Consider the following 17,864-nt stretch of genomic DNA (forward strand, 5'->3'; position numbering starts at 1 on the left):
AAGATTTTGCATTATTATAAATTTCACTAGAATAAAAATGCCCAGTTTTATCAGACATTTTGCTCAGATTTTTTTTTGGGGGGGGGGATAATTTATGCCACTCTCTAAGTCTGTGGAACATCTAATTTTGATTTAGTAACATATATCTGTGTTTAACTTTCAAATTTACCACCTGCCTTAACTTTGCCATTATGCACAGTACCATCAATATTTATTCTCTGCCCCTTTTCTTAATCTGAATCAATTCTTAAATATATTTCCAGACTGATTTTGCAAAATATTGCTAAAAAATGTACAGTTTTCTACCTTCCCTATCATTTTGTCAAATTTTGATTGGTCTTTTGATTCCATGAAATTCTCAAAATTAAAGAAAATAAATGAAAATATGAAATTTTTAAAAATTTGAAATCATGAATAGCTTATTTCTAGAAGAAAAAAATCTGAAATGAAAACTATAAATGAGAAAGTTCCTTGATGGCCTAGTGGTTAGGATTTGGCGCTTTCACTGCAGAGGCCCAGGTTCGATCCCACATGCCGCGGCCAAAATACAAAAAAAACCCCAAAAAACAACAACAAAGAAAACTACAAATGAAATGTTTTTATCAATACACTAGATAATAATGAATATATTTTTCTTTTCTAAACAAAATCCTTTGAGTTCTCAAATTTTTGACCCTCTTCCTTTTATCTACTATATTCTTTAATTATAATAATTTACATACATAAAAAACACTATGAGAAAAAAATACTTAAGGTAAAATATAAGATTTTATAAAAACTTTATGAACTTTTATAAAAAACATATAATGAAACATTGAGATTTTAATGATACATTAAGAATATGAAATTAATTTCCTGCTGGATAAAATAAGGCAAAAATCAAATTGTTGACCTAAATTCTACAAGCTAATGGATTGAAATAGTCAATGAATTTGGGTCTCTAAAGAGTAAAACCTCACTAAATCAAGTTTTATAAATTGTGATGAGTGCTAGGCCTAGGAAGAGGTCATTTTTCGCTAAGTAAATTATTAAAACAGCACAAGTTAAAAATTAATATATAAAAAATACTATAATAAATCTTTTTTTATTCACTAAAAATATCTAGGCTTGGTAGGGCCTCCACTTAAAAGGACTATGTGAAGTATAAAATATATGTCAGTTTAAAAGAAAGTGCTTTCCTTTTCTGTTTGTTCTAGGTGTCTTCTTTAAAAAGTCATGATTCTTTCAAGAGCCCTAAGAGAGACAGAGGCCCAGCTGCCAGAAATAACTTCTAAATGTATGTGCCTTGCACAATAAAGCAGCACAGAAGAGGCAGAGCCCAGAGTCTAAGAGGAAGGAAAGACATACAAAAGATGTCTGCTTGGAAGTATAGTCAAGTCAATAAATCAGTCACTGAGCTTCCATAACTGTGTTAGGAGAAAAGCTCTCCCATATTCAAAAAGAATGCTGTTATTCACCATGGCTCTCAGTAAAATATAGATAGGACTGATGAGGATTGGCACTAAATTTTTATAATTTAGCAAGATTCTCTTGGATTTCAGTGACTTTGATTTTGAGGATTTTTATTTTAACAATGTGGCAAAGGCACTAGAAATAGAAATTAAATGTTTTCTGCAGCCTTTGTCCTTCAATTTACATTTCTCCAATTTATTTTTCTAATCTTCAACCCTTCATCCTTTCACATCACTGGTCCTTAAAGCCAGAAAAAGCAAATGATTTCAGGACAGGCCTTTATCTCTCCAGGGTTGTGAAAACCAGAATATTCCTTCCTCTTGCTATTCATTTGTTATTCATTAAAGGTCTCTCTTTATCACCCACGCATAGTTTCTGACTAATTTCCAAATGTTTAATCTTGTTTTTATGCTACCAATTCCTTGATAAATTAAAGCCTATTCCAAACATTGTAAAAGCAATTACCAAATATTTCAACTAAAACCACAAAATTTTAGAGCTAGAAAAGATGTTAATATCATCCTGCAAGGTCAACAAGGTAACTCACGCGAAGTCATACTCAACCAAAGTGTGAGAGGCACTCATAAACAGTAGCCTCTTCCAATACTTAAGAACTGTAATAAAAATCTTTTGCCTTGACGGTAACAAAGTATGACTATCGTCACTTGTTAGTGACTCCAAAGAGCAAATTTCGGCAGTGAAATTCTGCCACTCTTGTTGCATCACAGAAAATACACACCAACAGAACAAGCCCAAATTGAGGCTATATATATTGTATCCCCGTCTTTTAAATCCTAAAGTAAGTGAATGCTTACCTTTCTTGTGTTCTTTCCAGAAACCTTTCAAGAAAAATATAAATAATTTAAACTGTTCTTACCCATCATAGTGAAAATAACTCTCTATATTATACCTTTTGTTTTTGAATTGGCGATAATTTTAATAATTTTTCATTGGAATTCAGGCTCATCATATGTGTCTGAAATAAATTTAAAAAAATATGTTCTAAAAAGAATAAAGACTATATATACGATTATATATTTATACATATGATTATATATTTATATATATGATTATATATTGATTTTTAAAAATTATAAATGAAATTAACACAAAACAGTTCATATAGTCATATAATCAACTCTCAATTGCATACTAATAATGTGAGAGTTGAAATGAATTTTACTGTATGTAACCTATACCTCAATAAAGCTGATTTTAAAATAATGAATGAAACCAAAACAAAAACAAAAGCTTTTCTATGTATATAACGGCTTAGGAAGTAGACATACATATACACAGACATACACATACAAATACATGAGGAACTTATATCTATATCACATAAATAGGAAAACCATTACCATATTTAAGACATCAGTAGTTTCTCCAAGGCTTTCTGAATCCTCTGCTGAAAAATTGTCTGTCTCTTTCCCTTTGGTTATTTTATGTTGAAAATAATCTGAATGATTAAAAGAGAGAAGAGAAAACAAGATTTCAACAGAAAAGTGAAAGACAACTAGACAATAAACAGAAATTATTCTGTAATATAAAAGTACAGTTATAATTTTACTAAAGGTCCTTTAACCTCATATTAAGGAAGCTAAACAGAATTCATTCACAGTGATAACAGGTTTTAAAATCTTTTTGAAAATTTAAAAACTATGACACTGATGAGATAACAATTGCTTCATTCATGTGAACACGCAAACATTATTCCTTTGGGGTAAATACTACCCAGGTATCAAGCACTGTGATGGCCAGACCCCAAAAAGATCCCCAACAACCCACATCCTCTGCTATGCATACCTTTGTGGAGTTCCCTTCCACATTTTACCAGGTTGGTCTGTATGGCCAATAAAATAAAGCAGATATAATTGATGCTATTGTGGCTTATGTCTCAGTTCTCTCTCCCTCTCTCTCTCTCTCTCTCTCGCATACACACACACTTTCTTGGAAGCCATGTCGTGAGCATCCCCAGGGAGAAGCCCATGTGCTGAGGGAGTGAAGCCTCCTGCCGATGGCCACGTGAGTGAGCTTGAAAGAGGATCCTTCAGCCTCAGTCAAGCCTTCAGATGACTGCAGCCCCATCTGACAATGTGACTACAACTACATGAAATACCCTGAGCCAGAACCACTCAGCTAGACTGTTCCTGGATTCTCGACCCTTAGAAACTGTGTGAGATAGTAAATGTTTGTTGTTTTAACATAAGTTTTAGGATCATTTCTTATGTAGCAACAGAAAACTAGCACAAGGACCTGGAAACTTTTATAGAAAACTGCAAGGTTATTACATCATAAAGCAGATAATTAAAAGTTACAAGCTTTATTTGACCTCACATTTTTCTCAATTACCATACCCCCATGTAGCACACATATACTTATTTGAGAGGAGCTCCTTAATGAAGTCTTCACTAAAAATGCTAGTCCACAGTGATCTCTCCCTTGTAAATTCATTCAATTCAAATGAACAAATAATCAGTCTGTCTTTATTCCATGTGAGGTATTATGTAGGAGATATCAACTTAAGTAACTACTAAATCTTAATGAACTTATAGTCTAGAAGGGAATACAAAACATATTATATAGGGGAATGAGAAATCACATCCAAATGTTGGGAATCAGGAAACGTTTCACTAAGGAGTTACAGGGAATGATGGATAAGTAGAATTCTGGGAGGCAGAGATGGAGGTGGATGGGGAAGAAAATAAGCCTAGTGCTAAAAGAAGCTGTGGAATGGCTTGTGTTGAAGGCTTACCGTGTACTTGGAACATATGCTTTTATACATGTCAGGTTAATGTCATGACAATAAGAGACCTAACTGTTATATCCCCATTTCACAAATGAATAAATTAAGGTTCAGTGACTCTTTTGGTGTCAACTGTCAATCTCAAGTCTGCCTTGACTTCACAGCCTTTCCACTCAGTCTGACTGCGAAGAGCTCAGTTTAATTAAAATCAGGGGTCAGCAATCTTTTTCTGTCAAAGGCCACATGTTAAACGTTATAGGCTTTGTGGCCATACAGTCTCTGTCCTAATTATGCAAACTTTGCCACTGAAATGTGAAAGTAGCCACAGACAATACATAAATGAATGGGCGTGACTGGCTTCTAATAAACTTTATAAAAACTGGTGGCTGACAACCTGGAAGAAATGGACAAATTCTTAGAAAAGCACAACCCTTCGAGACTGAACCAGGAAGAAATAGAAAATATAAACAGACCAATGACAAGCACTGAAATTGAAACTGTGATTAAAAATCTTCCAACAAACAAAAGCCCAGGACCAGATGGCTTCACAGGAGAATTCTATCAAACATTTAGAGAAGAGCTAACACCTATCCTTCTCAAACTCTTCCAAAATACAGCAGAGGGAGGAACACTCCCAAACTCATTCTACGAGGCCACCATCACTCTGATAACAAAACCAAAGATGTCACAAAAAAAGAAAACTACAGGCCAATATCATTGATAAACATAGATGCAAAAATGCTCAACAAAATACTAGCACACAGAATCCAACAGCACATTAAAAGGATCATACACCATGATCAAGTGGGATTTATCCCAGGATTGCAATGATTCTTCAATATACGCAAAACAATCAATGGGATACACCATATTAACAAATTGAAGGAGAAAAACCATATGATCATCTCAGTAGATGCAGGAAAAGCTTTTGACAAAATTCAACACCCATTTATGATAATAACTCTCCAGAAAGTAGGCATAGAGGGAACTTACCTCAACATAATAAAGGCCATATATGACAAACCCACAGCCAACCTCATTCTCAATGGTGAAAAACTGAAACCATTTCCTCTAAGATCAGGAACAAGACAAGGTGGTCCACTCTCACCACTATTATACAACATAGTTTTGTAAGTTTTAGCCACAGCAGTCAGAGAAGAAAAAGAAATAAAAGGAATCCAAATCGGAAAAGATAAAGTAAAGCTGTCACTGTTTGCAGATGACATGATACTATACATAGGGAATCCCAAAGATGCTACCAGAAAACTACTAGAGCTAATCAATGAATTTGGTAAAGTAGCAGGATACAAAATTAATGCACAGAAATCTCTTGCATTCCTATACACTAATGATGAACAATCTGAAAGAGAAATTAAGGAAACACTCCCATTTACCACTGCAACAAAAAGAATAAAATACCTAGGAATAAACCTACCTAGGGAGACCAAAGACCTGTATGCAGAAAATTATAAGACACTGAAGAAAGAAATTAAAGATGATACCAACAGATGGAGAGATATACCATGTTCTTGGATTGGAAGAATCAACATTGTGAAAATGACTATACTACCCAAAGCAATCTACAGATTCAATGCAATCCTTATCAAACTACCAATGGCATTTTTCACAGAACTAGAACAAAAATTTTCACAATTTGTACGGAAACATAAAAGACCCCGAATAGCCAAAGGAATCTTGAGAAAGAAAAACAGAGCTGGAGGAATCAGGCTCCCAGACTTCAGACTATACTACAAAGCTACAGTAATCAAGACAGTCTGGTCCTGGCACAAAAACAGAAATATAGATCAATGGAACAGGATAGAAAGTCCAGAGATAAACCCACCCATGTATGGTCACCTTATCTTTAATAAAGGAGGCAAGAATATACAATGGAGAAAAGACAGCCTCTTCAATAAGTGGTGCTGGGAAAACTGGACAGCTACATGTAAAAGAATGAAATTAGAACACTCCCTAACACCATACACAAAAATAAACTCAAAGTGGATTAAAGACTTAAATGTAAGGCCAGACACTATCAAACTCTTAGAGGAAAACATAGGCAGAACACTCTATGACATACATCACAGCAAGATCCTTTTTGACCCACCTCCTAGAGAAATGGAAATAAAAACAAAAATATACAAATGGGACCTAATGAAACTTAAAAGCTTTTGCACAGCAAAGGAAACCATAAACAAGACAGAAAGACAACCCTCAGAATGGGAGAACATATTTGCAAATGAAGCAAGTGACAAAGGATTAATCACCAAAATATACAGGCAGCTCATGCAGCTCAATATCAAAAAAACAAACAACCTAATCCAAAAATGTGCAGAAGACCTAAATAGACATTTCTCCAAAGAAGATATCCAGATTGCCAACAAACACACGAAAGGATGCTCAACATCACTAATCATTAGAGAAATGCAAATCAAAACTACAATGAGGTATCACCTCACACTGGTCAGAATGGCCATTATCAAATGTTTTACAAACAATAAATGCTGGAGAGGGTGTGGAGAAAATGGAGCCCTCTTGCACTGTTGGTGGGAATGTAAACTGATACAGCCACTATGGAGAACAGTATGGAGGTTCCTTAAAAAACTAAAAATAGAACTACCATACGACCCAGCAATCCCACTACTGGGCATATACCCTGAGAAAACCATAACTCAAAAAGGGTCATGTACCACAATGCTCATTGCAGCTGTATTTACAATAGCCAGGACATGGAAGCAACCTAAGTGTCCATCGACAGATGAATGGATAAAGAAGATGTGGCACATGTATACAATGGAATATTACTCAGCCATAAAAAGAAACGAAATTGAGTTATTTGTAGTGAGGTGGATGGACCTAGAGGCTGTCATACAGAGTGAAGTAAGTCAGCAAGAGAAAAACAAATATCATATGCTAATACATATATATGGAATCTAAAAAAGAAAAAAAAATGTTTCTGAAGAACCTAGGGGCAGGACAGGAATAAAGATGCAGATGTAGAGAATGGACTTGACACGGGGAGGGGGAAGGGTAAGCTGGGACGAAGTGAGAGAGTGGCATGGACATATATACACTACCAAACGTAAAATAGATAGCTAGTGGGAAGCAGCCGCATAGCATACGGAGTTCAGCTCGGTGCTCTGTGACCACCTAGAGGGGTTGGATAGGGAGGGTGGGAGAGAGATGCAAGAGGGAGGGGATATGGGGATATTTTTATACGTAGAGCTGATTCACTTTGTTATATAGCAGAAACTAACACAACAATGTAAAGCAATTATACTCCAGTAAAGGTGTTAAAAAAAAAAAAACAAAAAACGGTTGCTGGCCAGATTTGACCCATGGGCCACAGCCTGCAGACTTGAGACCTAAATTAAGGTTATAAGAAAAAGGCTGCTGAGAGATGAAGCTAGAAAAGCAGGTGGGAGTTACATGGGGAAATTTACATTTATTTAAAAAAAATATTAGGGATCCTCTGAAGACATTGGAGCAGATGGGAACTAAAGTGCACCTGAAGGAGATTAAAATAGAAAAGTACTAAGCAGGAGAGATTGGAGGTGGCAGAGAAAGGAGGTTTGGAAAATAGATAGTATATCATTTAAGCTCATGGTCTTGGCCTTATGCTTGACTGAGAAAACAGACGTCGTCAGAGCTGATCTGCTTTATCTTCTCACCAACAAATGTACAAATTTACCTACATTTTCCTGTTAAAATGTAGGATGTGTCTTTCCTCTTAACAAAGACTGCTCTGTATGCCAGCCCCTCCTGTCTTCTCAAGAGCTTTTGCACCTTTGGTCATATCCTCTCTCTCGTGTGCTACCAATCTCTCCGGGACTACTGGCTCATGTCCATTAGGCACAGCGGTCCCCAAGGTCCTCAACCTTTCTGACACCAGTGACCGGTTTCGTGGAAGACAGTTTTTCCACGGGCCGGGGGTGGGGGGATGGTTCAGGCGGTAATGCGAGCGATGGGGAGTGGCAGATGAAGCTTCGCTCGCTTGCTTGCCCGCCGTCTGCCTCTCACCTCCTGCTGTGCTGTGAGGCCCGGTTCCTAACAGGCTGCAGACCTGAATCAGTCCGTGGCCTGGGGTTTGGGGACCCCTGCATTAGCACACAAATATGCTCTAGTATTTCCCATTGACTCCACATTTCCCTCTCCTGCCAGCCCATTTCTCTGCTCCTCTTCAGGACCAAAATAGGCAAAAGAACTATCTACACACTCTATCTCCTCTTCACGTCCTCATTTCCCCTTCATGTCTCAACTTTTAACACTCTGCCTTCTGTTCTGATCTTTCCCTGGAACTGCTCTTGTCAGGATCACCAAAAATCTCCATGATGCTTAATCCATGGGATGCTTCTTTGAACTCCTTTTCCTTGACCTTTGAGCAGTACTTTGAATTCATGACCCTACTCCCTCCTCATGTCCCTCCTCCTACCCTACTGGCTGATGAGGCTGGGGAAGGTGGTTTTGTGGGCTCTTCCTCTCCTCCCCTCTAAGTGTTAGACATTCTCAGGGCTAAATCCTGGGCCCTCTTTTCTTGCTACTCTACTCTCTAATAGGTGATTTCACCAACTTCCATGGATTATCAATACCATCTCTATGTTGATGGTTTCCAAATTTCTATCTCTAGTCCACACCTATCTTCTGAACGTTATTCTTTCATTTTCAACTGCCTGCTTGATATTTCTGCTTGGATGTCTCACAGGTATCTCAAGCTCAATTTTTAATTTTTTTTCTCAAAGCAGTCGACCATCCTCCTGCCTACACATCTATGTGTGACCCATTAATGAGCAAGTTCAGTTGTTTCTATGACTAAAATGTATTTCAAATCTGCAAACACCATCATCTCTTGCAAAAGGCTCTTAAGTATTCTTCCTACCTCTAGTCTGGCATCCCTACATCCACACACCGGCAAAAGTGATCATCTTAAAATATAAATGGCACTGGAGCACATCACTCCACTGTTTAAAACCCTTTAATGACTTTCTATTACACTTTAAGAAAAACACTCAAATCAAATAGGCCTCTCATGGCCTATAAAACCATGGATATTTTTCTGCTGTCTCTTTTTCCAACATCATCTTGTCCTGCCTTTTCCCTCACTCTCTGAGCCCAGTGATCTTCTTTCCTTTTCCTATAAACTGCTTCCAAACCTTTACCTACATTATTTTCTTTGCCTGTAATATACACATCTTCTCTGTGTGGCTACTTTTTATCCTTTATGTTTTAGCTTAAATGTCACCTCCTCAGTCATGTTTTCCCTGACCTCCTTCACTCCATGAGAAATACTGAAGTCTGCAAATAATTTAGAAAAAGTCACATTATATGTTGGATACAACTTTCAAGATATTTTTACTAAGTTGGTTTTAGCAAACAGTCACAAAAAGATACAGGATGGCTTTTCCTTTTGCTCTAGCTACAAAGTTCTATCTTCACATTCAAATCTCTTGAAGTGGGAAACAACTTGCCCCAAACCATAAACTTCTCTTTTCCTTGCACACACTGTTGCCAGAATCTACTTTTCCCACGTACAGGGCTGAAGAGCACCAGTGATTCCTATCTCCAAAGGAAACATACAGAATTTGTGGGTGAGATGTAGGAAACCCAGCTCATTATCAAGGTCTTAGATGTAGACAATATTCCATTGCCATGGCCCACAATTCTTGACTGAGTTCCTGATCCTTTGTTACCTCAACCTTTTATCTAGGTTCCTGAGCCCAAAGATATTAAAATTATCTGTGCCACAGTTCTTAATCCCAGATGCCCAGATTTTCTTCTTAATTCCAAACCTACTGCTTACTCTGATTTCCTGCCCTAGTTTCTTGTTCTGCCCCTATCATCTGAGTACATGCCCTGTAGTAACATAAACACACTCCTAAGATACACAAATGTCTGTAAACAAAACTATTTAGAAGAGGTGTATAATGGCTAAAGAGCTGGAATTACAATTTAAAACATGAAATCTGTATCTAATAGACAGTGGGGCAGAGGTGTTAATAATAACTATGCCTATATTTATGAAGAGGTTTCTGGCGGTGCTAGGCTCAATGCTAAGTATTTTATATGCCTTGTCTCATTTAACTGCCATGCACTCTCTAAAGCAGGTATTATTAAAGTTATTTCAAAGACATGGAAACTGAGGTGTAGAGAAATTAAGTAACTTTCCCAAAGCCAGTCACATAGTTAATAAATGTCAAAGCTGGCATCGGATCCCAGATCAATTTGACTCTACATCCTATGCTCTTAACCACGATGCTGTATTGCCTAAAGGCAGAACTTCACATAGGTCTACAAGACCTGCATTCAAATCCTGTTCACTTATAAAACTGAGTGACCTGAGTCACTCAATCTCTTCAAGCCTTGCTTTTCTCATATATAAAAATGAAGAATATAACTCCCACCTATTTCATGGAGTTGCTTCTGGGTTTAAAGGAGATAATGTAAGAGAAGGTGATATGTATGTTATACACTGCTTTATAAAGATATGCTGCTGTCATTACATGGGATTTTTAAGGTCACCAAAGATGCTTTCTATTAGTAAGAGTATTCTTGGATTTGAGTTCAAATGAGAGATGTCAGTCTCTAACTAGGAAGAAAACAATTTATTTAGACAAAACATCTTAAGATGAACATGAAAACAATGGAATAAATGGTACATTTCTTCTGAGAGCAGGCAGAGCATCAACTGTTACCTGGTTCCATTGGCGGCATAGGGCCCTCTTTATCAGGCATCATTTTCTCTAGCAGATTAGTTGTAGGCATACAGAAAGGAACTGAATGAGGCGAAGAACAAACAGGTGGTACGAGAGTCCCTGCAATTGGAGGTAGTGTTCCTGTCGTTTGAATAGAGTCTGAGGATTTCTCCTTTAAAACAAACAGGTTAAATAAACTGTTAGATAATGTTATATACTTAATATTGATATAAACTACCCTGAGGTTGCTAAAAATATTGAAGAGAGAGACTTCAAAGTTGGCCAACGCCCTACAACATTCACTTTTTAATAATCCCCAAGGGCTCAAAAATGTTTTGTTTTGTTGCCTCTGTATCTAAGTTGCTCTAAATTGTCAATTTGGAAGTCTGTTTTTCACAAGGTGGGGAAAAGTGTGTGTTTTCTCTGTCTTCCCGGAAAAAAAAAGTTACTCAGGAGACACAAACCAACAACAACTACAAAATACTTATGGGATATTTCTCAATTTTTCCATATATACTTTTTCATAATAAAAAATCAAACTTAACTTTTTTTTTACCACTAAAGGAATACATTTTGAAACTTAAAGCAATTTTTTAAAAAAAGGAAATGTCTCTAAAAATTATTTGGCATTTTATTTTTTTAAAATGTAAGTGTCACTGAATAATTTTAAAGCACAGAATGAGAATCTCTAAATTTAATTGAGAAAGAACATTCCCTCTCTCAAATAAAGCCCTTATTTCTTTGTTTTCTACCTTTCATTAGTTATAATATATATATAACCTTTCATTGCTCATGAGGTATTAGCTTTACAAGATAAAAGCAAAGTAGAAGTCAATCCACAGATGGTTGAGAAAACAACTTAGCATTCAATCTGAGGTGATAAGATAGCGGTAAGTACCACTGTCTACAAGCAAAGGTTATCCATGATCATTTCAATTTTCTAGTTTGTGTGTTTACCAGTTTAATTCTGAGTTTGCTTTAAAAGTTTGTAAGCCCTCAGTTCTAATCATTTTATTTAGTAAATTTACCTAAGAAGACCTTTCTTTGGTTTAAAAAGAAAATAAATTTGTTTTCTTTACAGTGCTAGACAACATTATTATATAGAATAGGCCACAACTGTACCCTCTCTCTTCGCCGCACACGTGCTGATAAAGATCTCTGCAGTACGTTTCCTGAAGTCAGATCACTGATCGGCAGAGATGTAGCTGAAGGTAAGCAACAATCATTTATTTCATCTAACTCAACGTCTTCTGCCACATCAAGTCGTGGAGTGGCAAAAACTAGCATGTGACATCCACCGCAAGCAACCTGCAGCATAAATTCACAGATAAATTAATTGACACTGGCTTCAAACACAAATGGGTTTGTTTTGCTTTTTAATTAATTTTTTTTGGGTCTTTTAAATTTTATTTATTTATTTATTTATGGCTGTGTTGGGTCTTCGCTTCTGTGCGAGGGCCCTCTCTAGCTGTGGCAAGCGGGGGCCACTCTTCATCGCGGTGCGCGGGCCTCTCACCACCGCGGCCTCTCCTGTTGCGGAGCACAGGTTCCAGACGGGCCTGCACTGGCAGGCAGACTCTCAACCACTGTGCCACCAGGGAAGCCCCTAATTTATTTTTATTTTTGGCTGCGTTGGGTCTTCGTTGCTGTGTGCCGGCTTCTCTCTAGTTGTGGTGAGCAGGGGCTACTCTTCGTTGCGGTGCCTTCTCTTGTGGCAGAGCACCAGCTCTAGGCACGTGGGCTCAGTAGTTGTGTCGCGTGGGCTCTAGAGCGCAGGCTCAGTAGTCATGGCGCACGGGCTTAGTTGCTCTGCGGCATGTGGGATCTTCCCGGACCAGGGCTCGAACCCGTGTACCCTGCATTGGCAGGCTGATTCTCAACCACAGCACCACCAGGGAAGTCCCACAAATGGGTTTTTAACAGTTTTCAGCTACAAAGCATTAACTTAGCGGTAGACTTCCTAGACTGACTGACTGAAATCTCTCTCTCTCTACACACACACACACACACACACACACACACACACATGTGAATTACAATATATATTCTTATTTTAAAAATTTATTTTATTTATTTATTTTTGGCTGCGTTGGGTCTTCATTGCTGCACACGGGCTTTCTCTAGTTGTGGCAAGCGGGGGCTACTCTTCGTTGTGGTGTATGGTCTTCCCATTGCAGTGGCTTCTCTTGTTGTGGAGCACAGGCTATAGGTGCACAGGCTTCAGTAGTTGTGGCACACGGGCTCAGTAGTTGTGCCTCATGGGCTCTAGAGCTCAGTCTCAGTAGTTGTGGCGTACGGGCTTAGTTGCTCCACAGCATGTGGGATCTTCCTGGACCAGGGCTCCAACCTGTGTCCCCTGCATTGGCAGGCAGATTCTTAACCACTGCACCACCAGGGAAGCCCTTACAATATATATTCTTTAAACACTATTCTTGAAAACTAGAACAAGTTTAACATACCATTTTACTTTCAACTGAATATACAGTATAGAGAAAAAAACCTATTTGGCATATTATATTTCTCTTTACAAGTTAGAAAATGCTATTTTAATCTTGGAGCAACACTAACAACTTGAAAAAATTACTCAGACAAGTTCTACGTGGAAAGAAGGGACCCAAGAATAAATCAGTCTCTTGGGATATTTATGTCTTTATACATGAAGATTTTTTAAGTTTAATGCTTAAAAGTCCTGAGAGCAAAACGCAAGCATGCACAATGATAGAACAATGAAAAAGTAAATCAACATCCAAACGATTTTGAGAAATAACTGATTTTCAATAAAATGCTTAAAAAAACATTGTGTTTGCAATACACAGACTTCTGGTATCTTCATAGTGTTCTACATGGCATAGAAGAGCATACTCTGAACCTTTCCCTTCGTATGTTCAAAGTTAAAATTGATATGTTTTCTGTATAGCACTTTTTAAAAACCATCTTCCCCATAAGATTATAAGCTTAGTCAATGAAAATCTGGTCACTGTGTTCATCACTGCATGCTCTGTATTCCTCATCCTCAGTCCAGTATCTTGTACCAAGCAGGCATTCATTAAACAGGTGTCAAATCAAGGAATGGAAGTGTTCCATAGTACGAGGCTCTGAGCCTTTGGAGAACAAATTCCAAGTGATATTATCATCACCGAGTAAACAGAATTTTCAAGTCTATAGTTCTTAATTGGCAAAAGCGTTAGAAACAACAGAGATACGGTGCCTGATGGGGATGTCACTGAAACAACACCTTATCCAAATAACACTTAACCAATTAAACATAATTTCAAAACTCTTCATTTATTATCAGATATTTTTCTTGTGCAGGATTTGAGAGTCCTAGTGATATCTAATCCAGCAAATATTTACAGATGACCACTGTGAGTGAGGCACTCTGCTGGGAGCTACAGGAAACACAAAGCTTCCAGGCATGGCACAGTCCTGGCTCTCAAGAGACATATGAAAATGAAGTAGAAGAGTCAAGATTAGGGCAAAAAGGAAGATGTTAAAGGAGGAACATTAGAAAAGGGACAGATTTTCAGAGTGCCATGATGTCTGACATTTGGCCTTTAGGACACAAGTATATTTACTAGATATAGCCATGATATTTCATATAAACAGAAAAGTACTTATTTTCTACGAAATACTAAAAGACTCAAATATAGGAAGATGAACATGTAAACAGGGAAATGTGATGCCCTTACCAACTGTACTATAAACTTCAAAAAATTAGAACACAAAGTGGGAACGAACTGATTGGCAAAACTCTCCAGTCCAAGTCCTAATTTTCCACGTCGATCGTCTCCAAAAGTATACATAAGGCCTAAATCTAAAATGAAAAAAAAGAGAGAATTATAAAAGTGTCACTTTCATGGATCTATTTGTAAATAGACAAATACATTAACTTACATTGCAATTTTCCCCTCATATTCTGCATTAAATTTACTCTGCTCCACTGATGTTTCCACACTCTCTATGGTTTCTGTTGTCCACACATAACATTAGGCAATAGATACCCCGAGAATAACTCACTGAGCTCTCGGTGGCTTGTGAAGTTGAGACCCAGGTGTGTGAGGTGCTGTGTGGAGCAGCAGCCATCCAGCATGAGATCCTGTGATACACACCATCTCAAGAAGGAGATTTTTGTATTCTGACCTCCTACATCCCAATACAATCTATTTTCTTTTTTCCTCAGGTCATTGATTAGGTCAGGGGTTTTCAACCTCGGCACTACAGACATCTGAGGCCAGATAATTCTTGGTTGTATGGGTCTGTCCTGTGCATTGTGGGATGTTTAGCAGCATCCTTGGCTTCCACCTACTAAATGCCCATAGAATACCCTGCCTCTGCAGTTGTGACAATCAAAAACATCTCCAGACATTGCCATGTGTCCCCTGTGGAGACAAAATCACTAGTTTAGATCAATCCAACTGTCTCTTTTACTTCTGCTTCAGGGTTGTGGAAAGCTGCTGAAGGAAATGCCATAAACCAACCAAGCTGCTGGTCCCTATATCAATACTGGGGTCCCCTATATAGCTGGGCCAAGATGATGATGAGTAATTTTGTCGCTTCTCTCCAGTTAATCCTTTTGCCCACTGCCATAGCAGGTATTCCGTACATTCACTCCTCAAGCCTTTCTTTCATACTCTCCATCTCAAGTGAGGTAAGTGCCATGGAAGCAGAAGGAAAGGAAAGGGTGCCAGTATAGGTGCAGAGGAGGGGCTCTCCCTCCAGTCTGGAGATTAGGAAAGGCTTTTAAACTGAAGCTGAAAGGATTAGGGTTTAGTTACAAGAAGAAGGGAGCAAAGAATCTTCCAGGCAGAGGCCAGCAGTACATACAAAGGCTGTGAATCAAGAGAAAACACAGCACAGTCAAGAAGCCAAAAGGCAACCAATGTGTCTGGAGCACAAAGGTGAGAGTGGTATGAGATGAGCCTGAAGAGGGAAGAAGGAATCACACGAAAGAGGATCTTATTAGCTCATATTAAGCATTTTTGAACTCTATATTAAGAACAATAATAAGCTAAATGAATGGTTTTAAGCTGGGAAATGACAAGATCATATATGGGGACCTGTACTTTAAGATGGCAAAGTAACTGTATAGTAAGAAAAGCCACGAGAACTGCCTGAAAAAATAATTAGAAATAATAACATAATTCACTAAAGTGGCAAGTTCAAAAATTAATATATTAGAAACAAATAGATTCCCTATAAATAAGCAATAACCAGCATTTAGATTCTAAATTTAGATTGTTATAATTCTTACTATTAGGTATTTATTTCCTTTCTTTATATATACTCCTTATCATCTTTTTGCTTTCCTCCTCCTTTTTTTGACCCTGATATCCTTATTCAAAATGTTAAGGTTTTTTTTTTTTTTTAAACCTGGTTATCTTTAGCCAGAAAAAATAAACTCTGATCAAGCTGCCTGATCACACTTCCAACCTCAGAGAGCTTTTTAAAACATGAGCCACTGGCTATAATGTGGAACTGGCAAGAACTTACAGATAACTCACTACATATCTCTCATTAGTCCTGGACAAAGAAAAAATTCATAACACCTGTCCCTGGGGAGGATTCATGAGCAAAAAAGTCAAATAAAATTAATGTTCAATTATTTGTGCTGAAACTTCTTTCATCAGGAGTAAAGGTATTATGAAAGTTTAACCAAAAAACCTAATTGTATGTTAAATGATCCATAAAAAGTGTGTATTTACTATCAGTGGCAATTTAGAGTTGATGGAAAATGGTAGTAAAGACAGAGAAACTGAGCTTAAGACTTGCAGTAAGGCATACCTATCAACAACTCTTTTGGGATTGTGAATGAATAGTAATTCTTTACATTCTATATAGTTCAATTTCATGCTACATTAATAAGGACACTGATACTTGAAAATGGGCAGGTAGTTCTCTCTGAAAAGTTCTTTGGGGAAGAAGGGACAGTACTTGGTAGTACCTTGTATTTGCTGAGCCCTAGTTCCCCTAAGCAGATACCATTAGATGAGGTCCATCATAGCAGAAACTTGTAAAAGAAGGGGAAAAATGCAGAAATACCAGTATCTAGATTATTTCAAAATACTATATGATTTATGACTTTTTAATGCTTTACTTTTTAGAGAAATGTGAGCTACAAATAGAGAAATCACAGAGCCTTTTATTCCAAAGTAATTAAAATTATGGAGTTTATATATATATATATTTGTAATTCAAATGAAACATATCTCACTTAATTTTTATTCTTCTCAAATTACATATTTTTGTTTAATGTGTCAATAATAGTTTAAATTTATTGATGTATTTGTGAAGCTTTATGCTCATTTCTTTTTTTTTTCCTAACATCTTTATTGGAGTATAATTGCTTTACAATGGTGTGTTAGTTTCTGCTTTATAACAAAGTGAATCAGTTATACATATACATATGTTCCCATATCTCTTCCCTCTTGCGTCTCCCTCCCTCCCACCCTCCATATCCCACCCCTCTAGGGGGTCACAAACCACCGAGCTGATCTCCCTGTGCTATGCGGCTGCTTCCCACTAGCTATCTATTTTACGTTTGGTAGTGTATATATGTCCGTGCCACTGTCTCACTTTGTCCCAGCTTACCCTTCCCCTTCCCCATATCCTCAAGTCCATTCTCTAGTAGGTCTGTGTCTTTATTCCCATCTTACGCCTAGGTTCTTCATGACCTTTTTTTTTCCCCTTACATTCCATATATATGTGTTAGCATACTGTATTTGTTTTTCTCTTTCTGACTTACTTCACTCTGTATGACAGACGCTAGGTCCATCCACCTCACTACAAATAACTCAATTTCGTTTCTTTTTATGGCTGAGTAATATTCCATTGTATATATGTGCCACATCTTCTTTACCCATTCATCTGTTGATGGACACTTAGGTTGCTTCCATGTCCTGGCTATTGTAAATACAGTTGCAATGAACATTGTGGTACATGACTCTTTTTGAATTATGGTTTTCTCAGGGTATATGCCC

At 37.4% G+C, this 17,864-nt stretch overlaps 1 protein-coding gene across 14 annotated transcripts in view; it reads right to left on the bottom strand.

Moving 5' to 3' along the window:
• The window catches only part of RPGR (retinitis pigmentosa GTPase regulator), an 89,622-nt gene that overhangs the window by 54,450 nt on the left and 17,308 nt on the right, over positions 1-17,864 (bottom strand). For 12 of the 14 annotated variants that reach the window (XM_057537768.1, XM_057537769.1, XM_057537770.1 and 9 more), the window contains 5 exons: positions 14,577-14,701; positions 12,010-12,195; positions 10,888-11,059; positions 2,814-2,911; positions 2,363-2,428 (listed from right to left, as the gene is read on the bottom strand). In XM_057537768.1, the coding sequence (XP_057393751.1) occupies positions 2,363-2,428; positions 2,814-2,911; positions 10,888-11,059; positions 12,010-12,195; positions 14,577-14,701 (647 nt within the window). Of the gene's footprint in view, positions 1-2,267; positions 2,292-2,362; positions 2,429-2,813; positions 2,912-10,887; positions 11,060-12,009; positions 12,196-14,576; positions 14,702-17,864 lie in introns of all 14 variants that reach the window. The other 2 variants (XM_057537760.1, XM_057537761.1) reach the window with 2 other exon arrangements.

Source organism: Balaenoptera acutorostrata, chromosome X (genome assembly GCF_949987535.1).
Source record: "Balaenoptera acutorostrata chromosome X, mBalAcu1.1, whole genome shotgun sequence".
In the NCBI taxonomy this organism is placed as follows: domain Eukaryota; kingdom Metazoa; phylum Chordata; class Mammalia; order Artiodactyla; family Balaenopteridae; genus Balaenoptera; species Balaenoptera acutorostrata.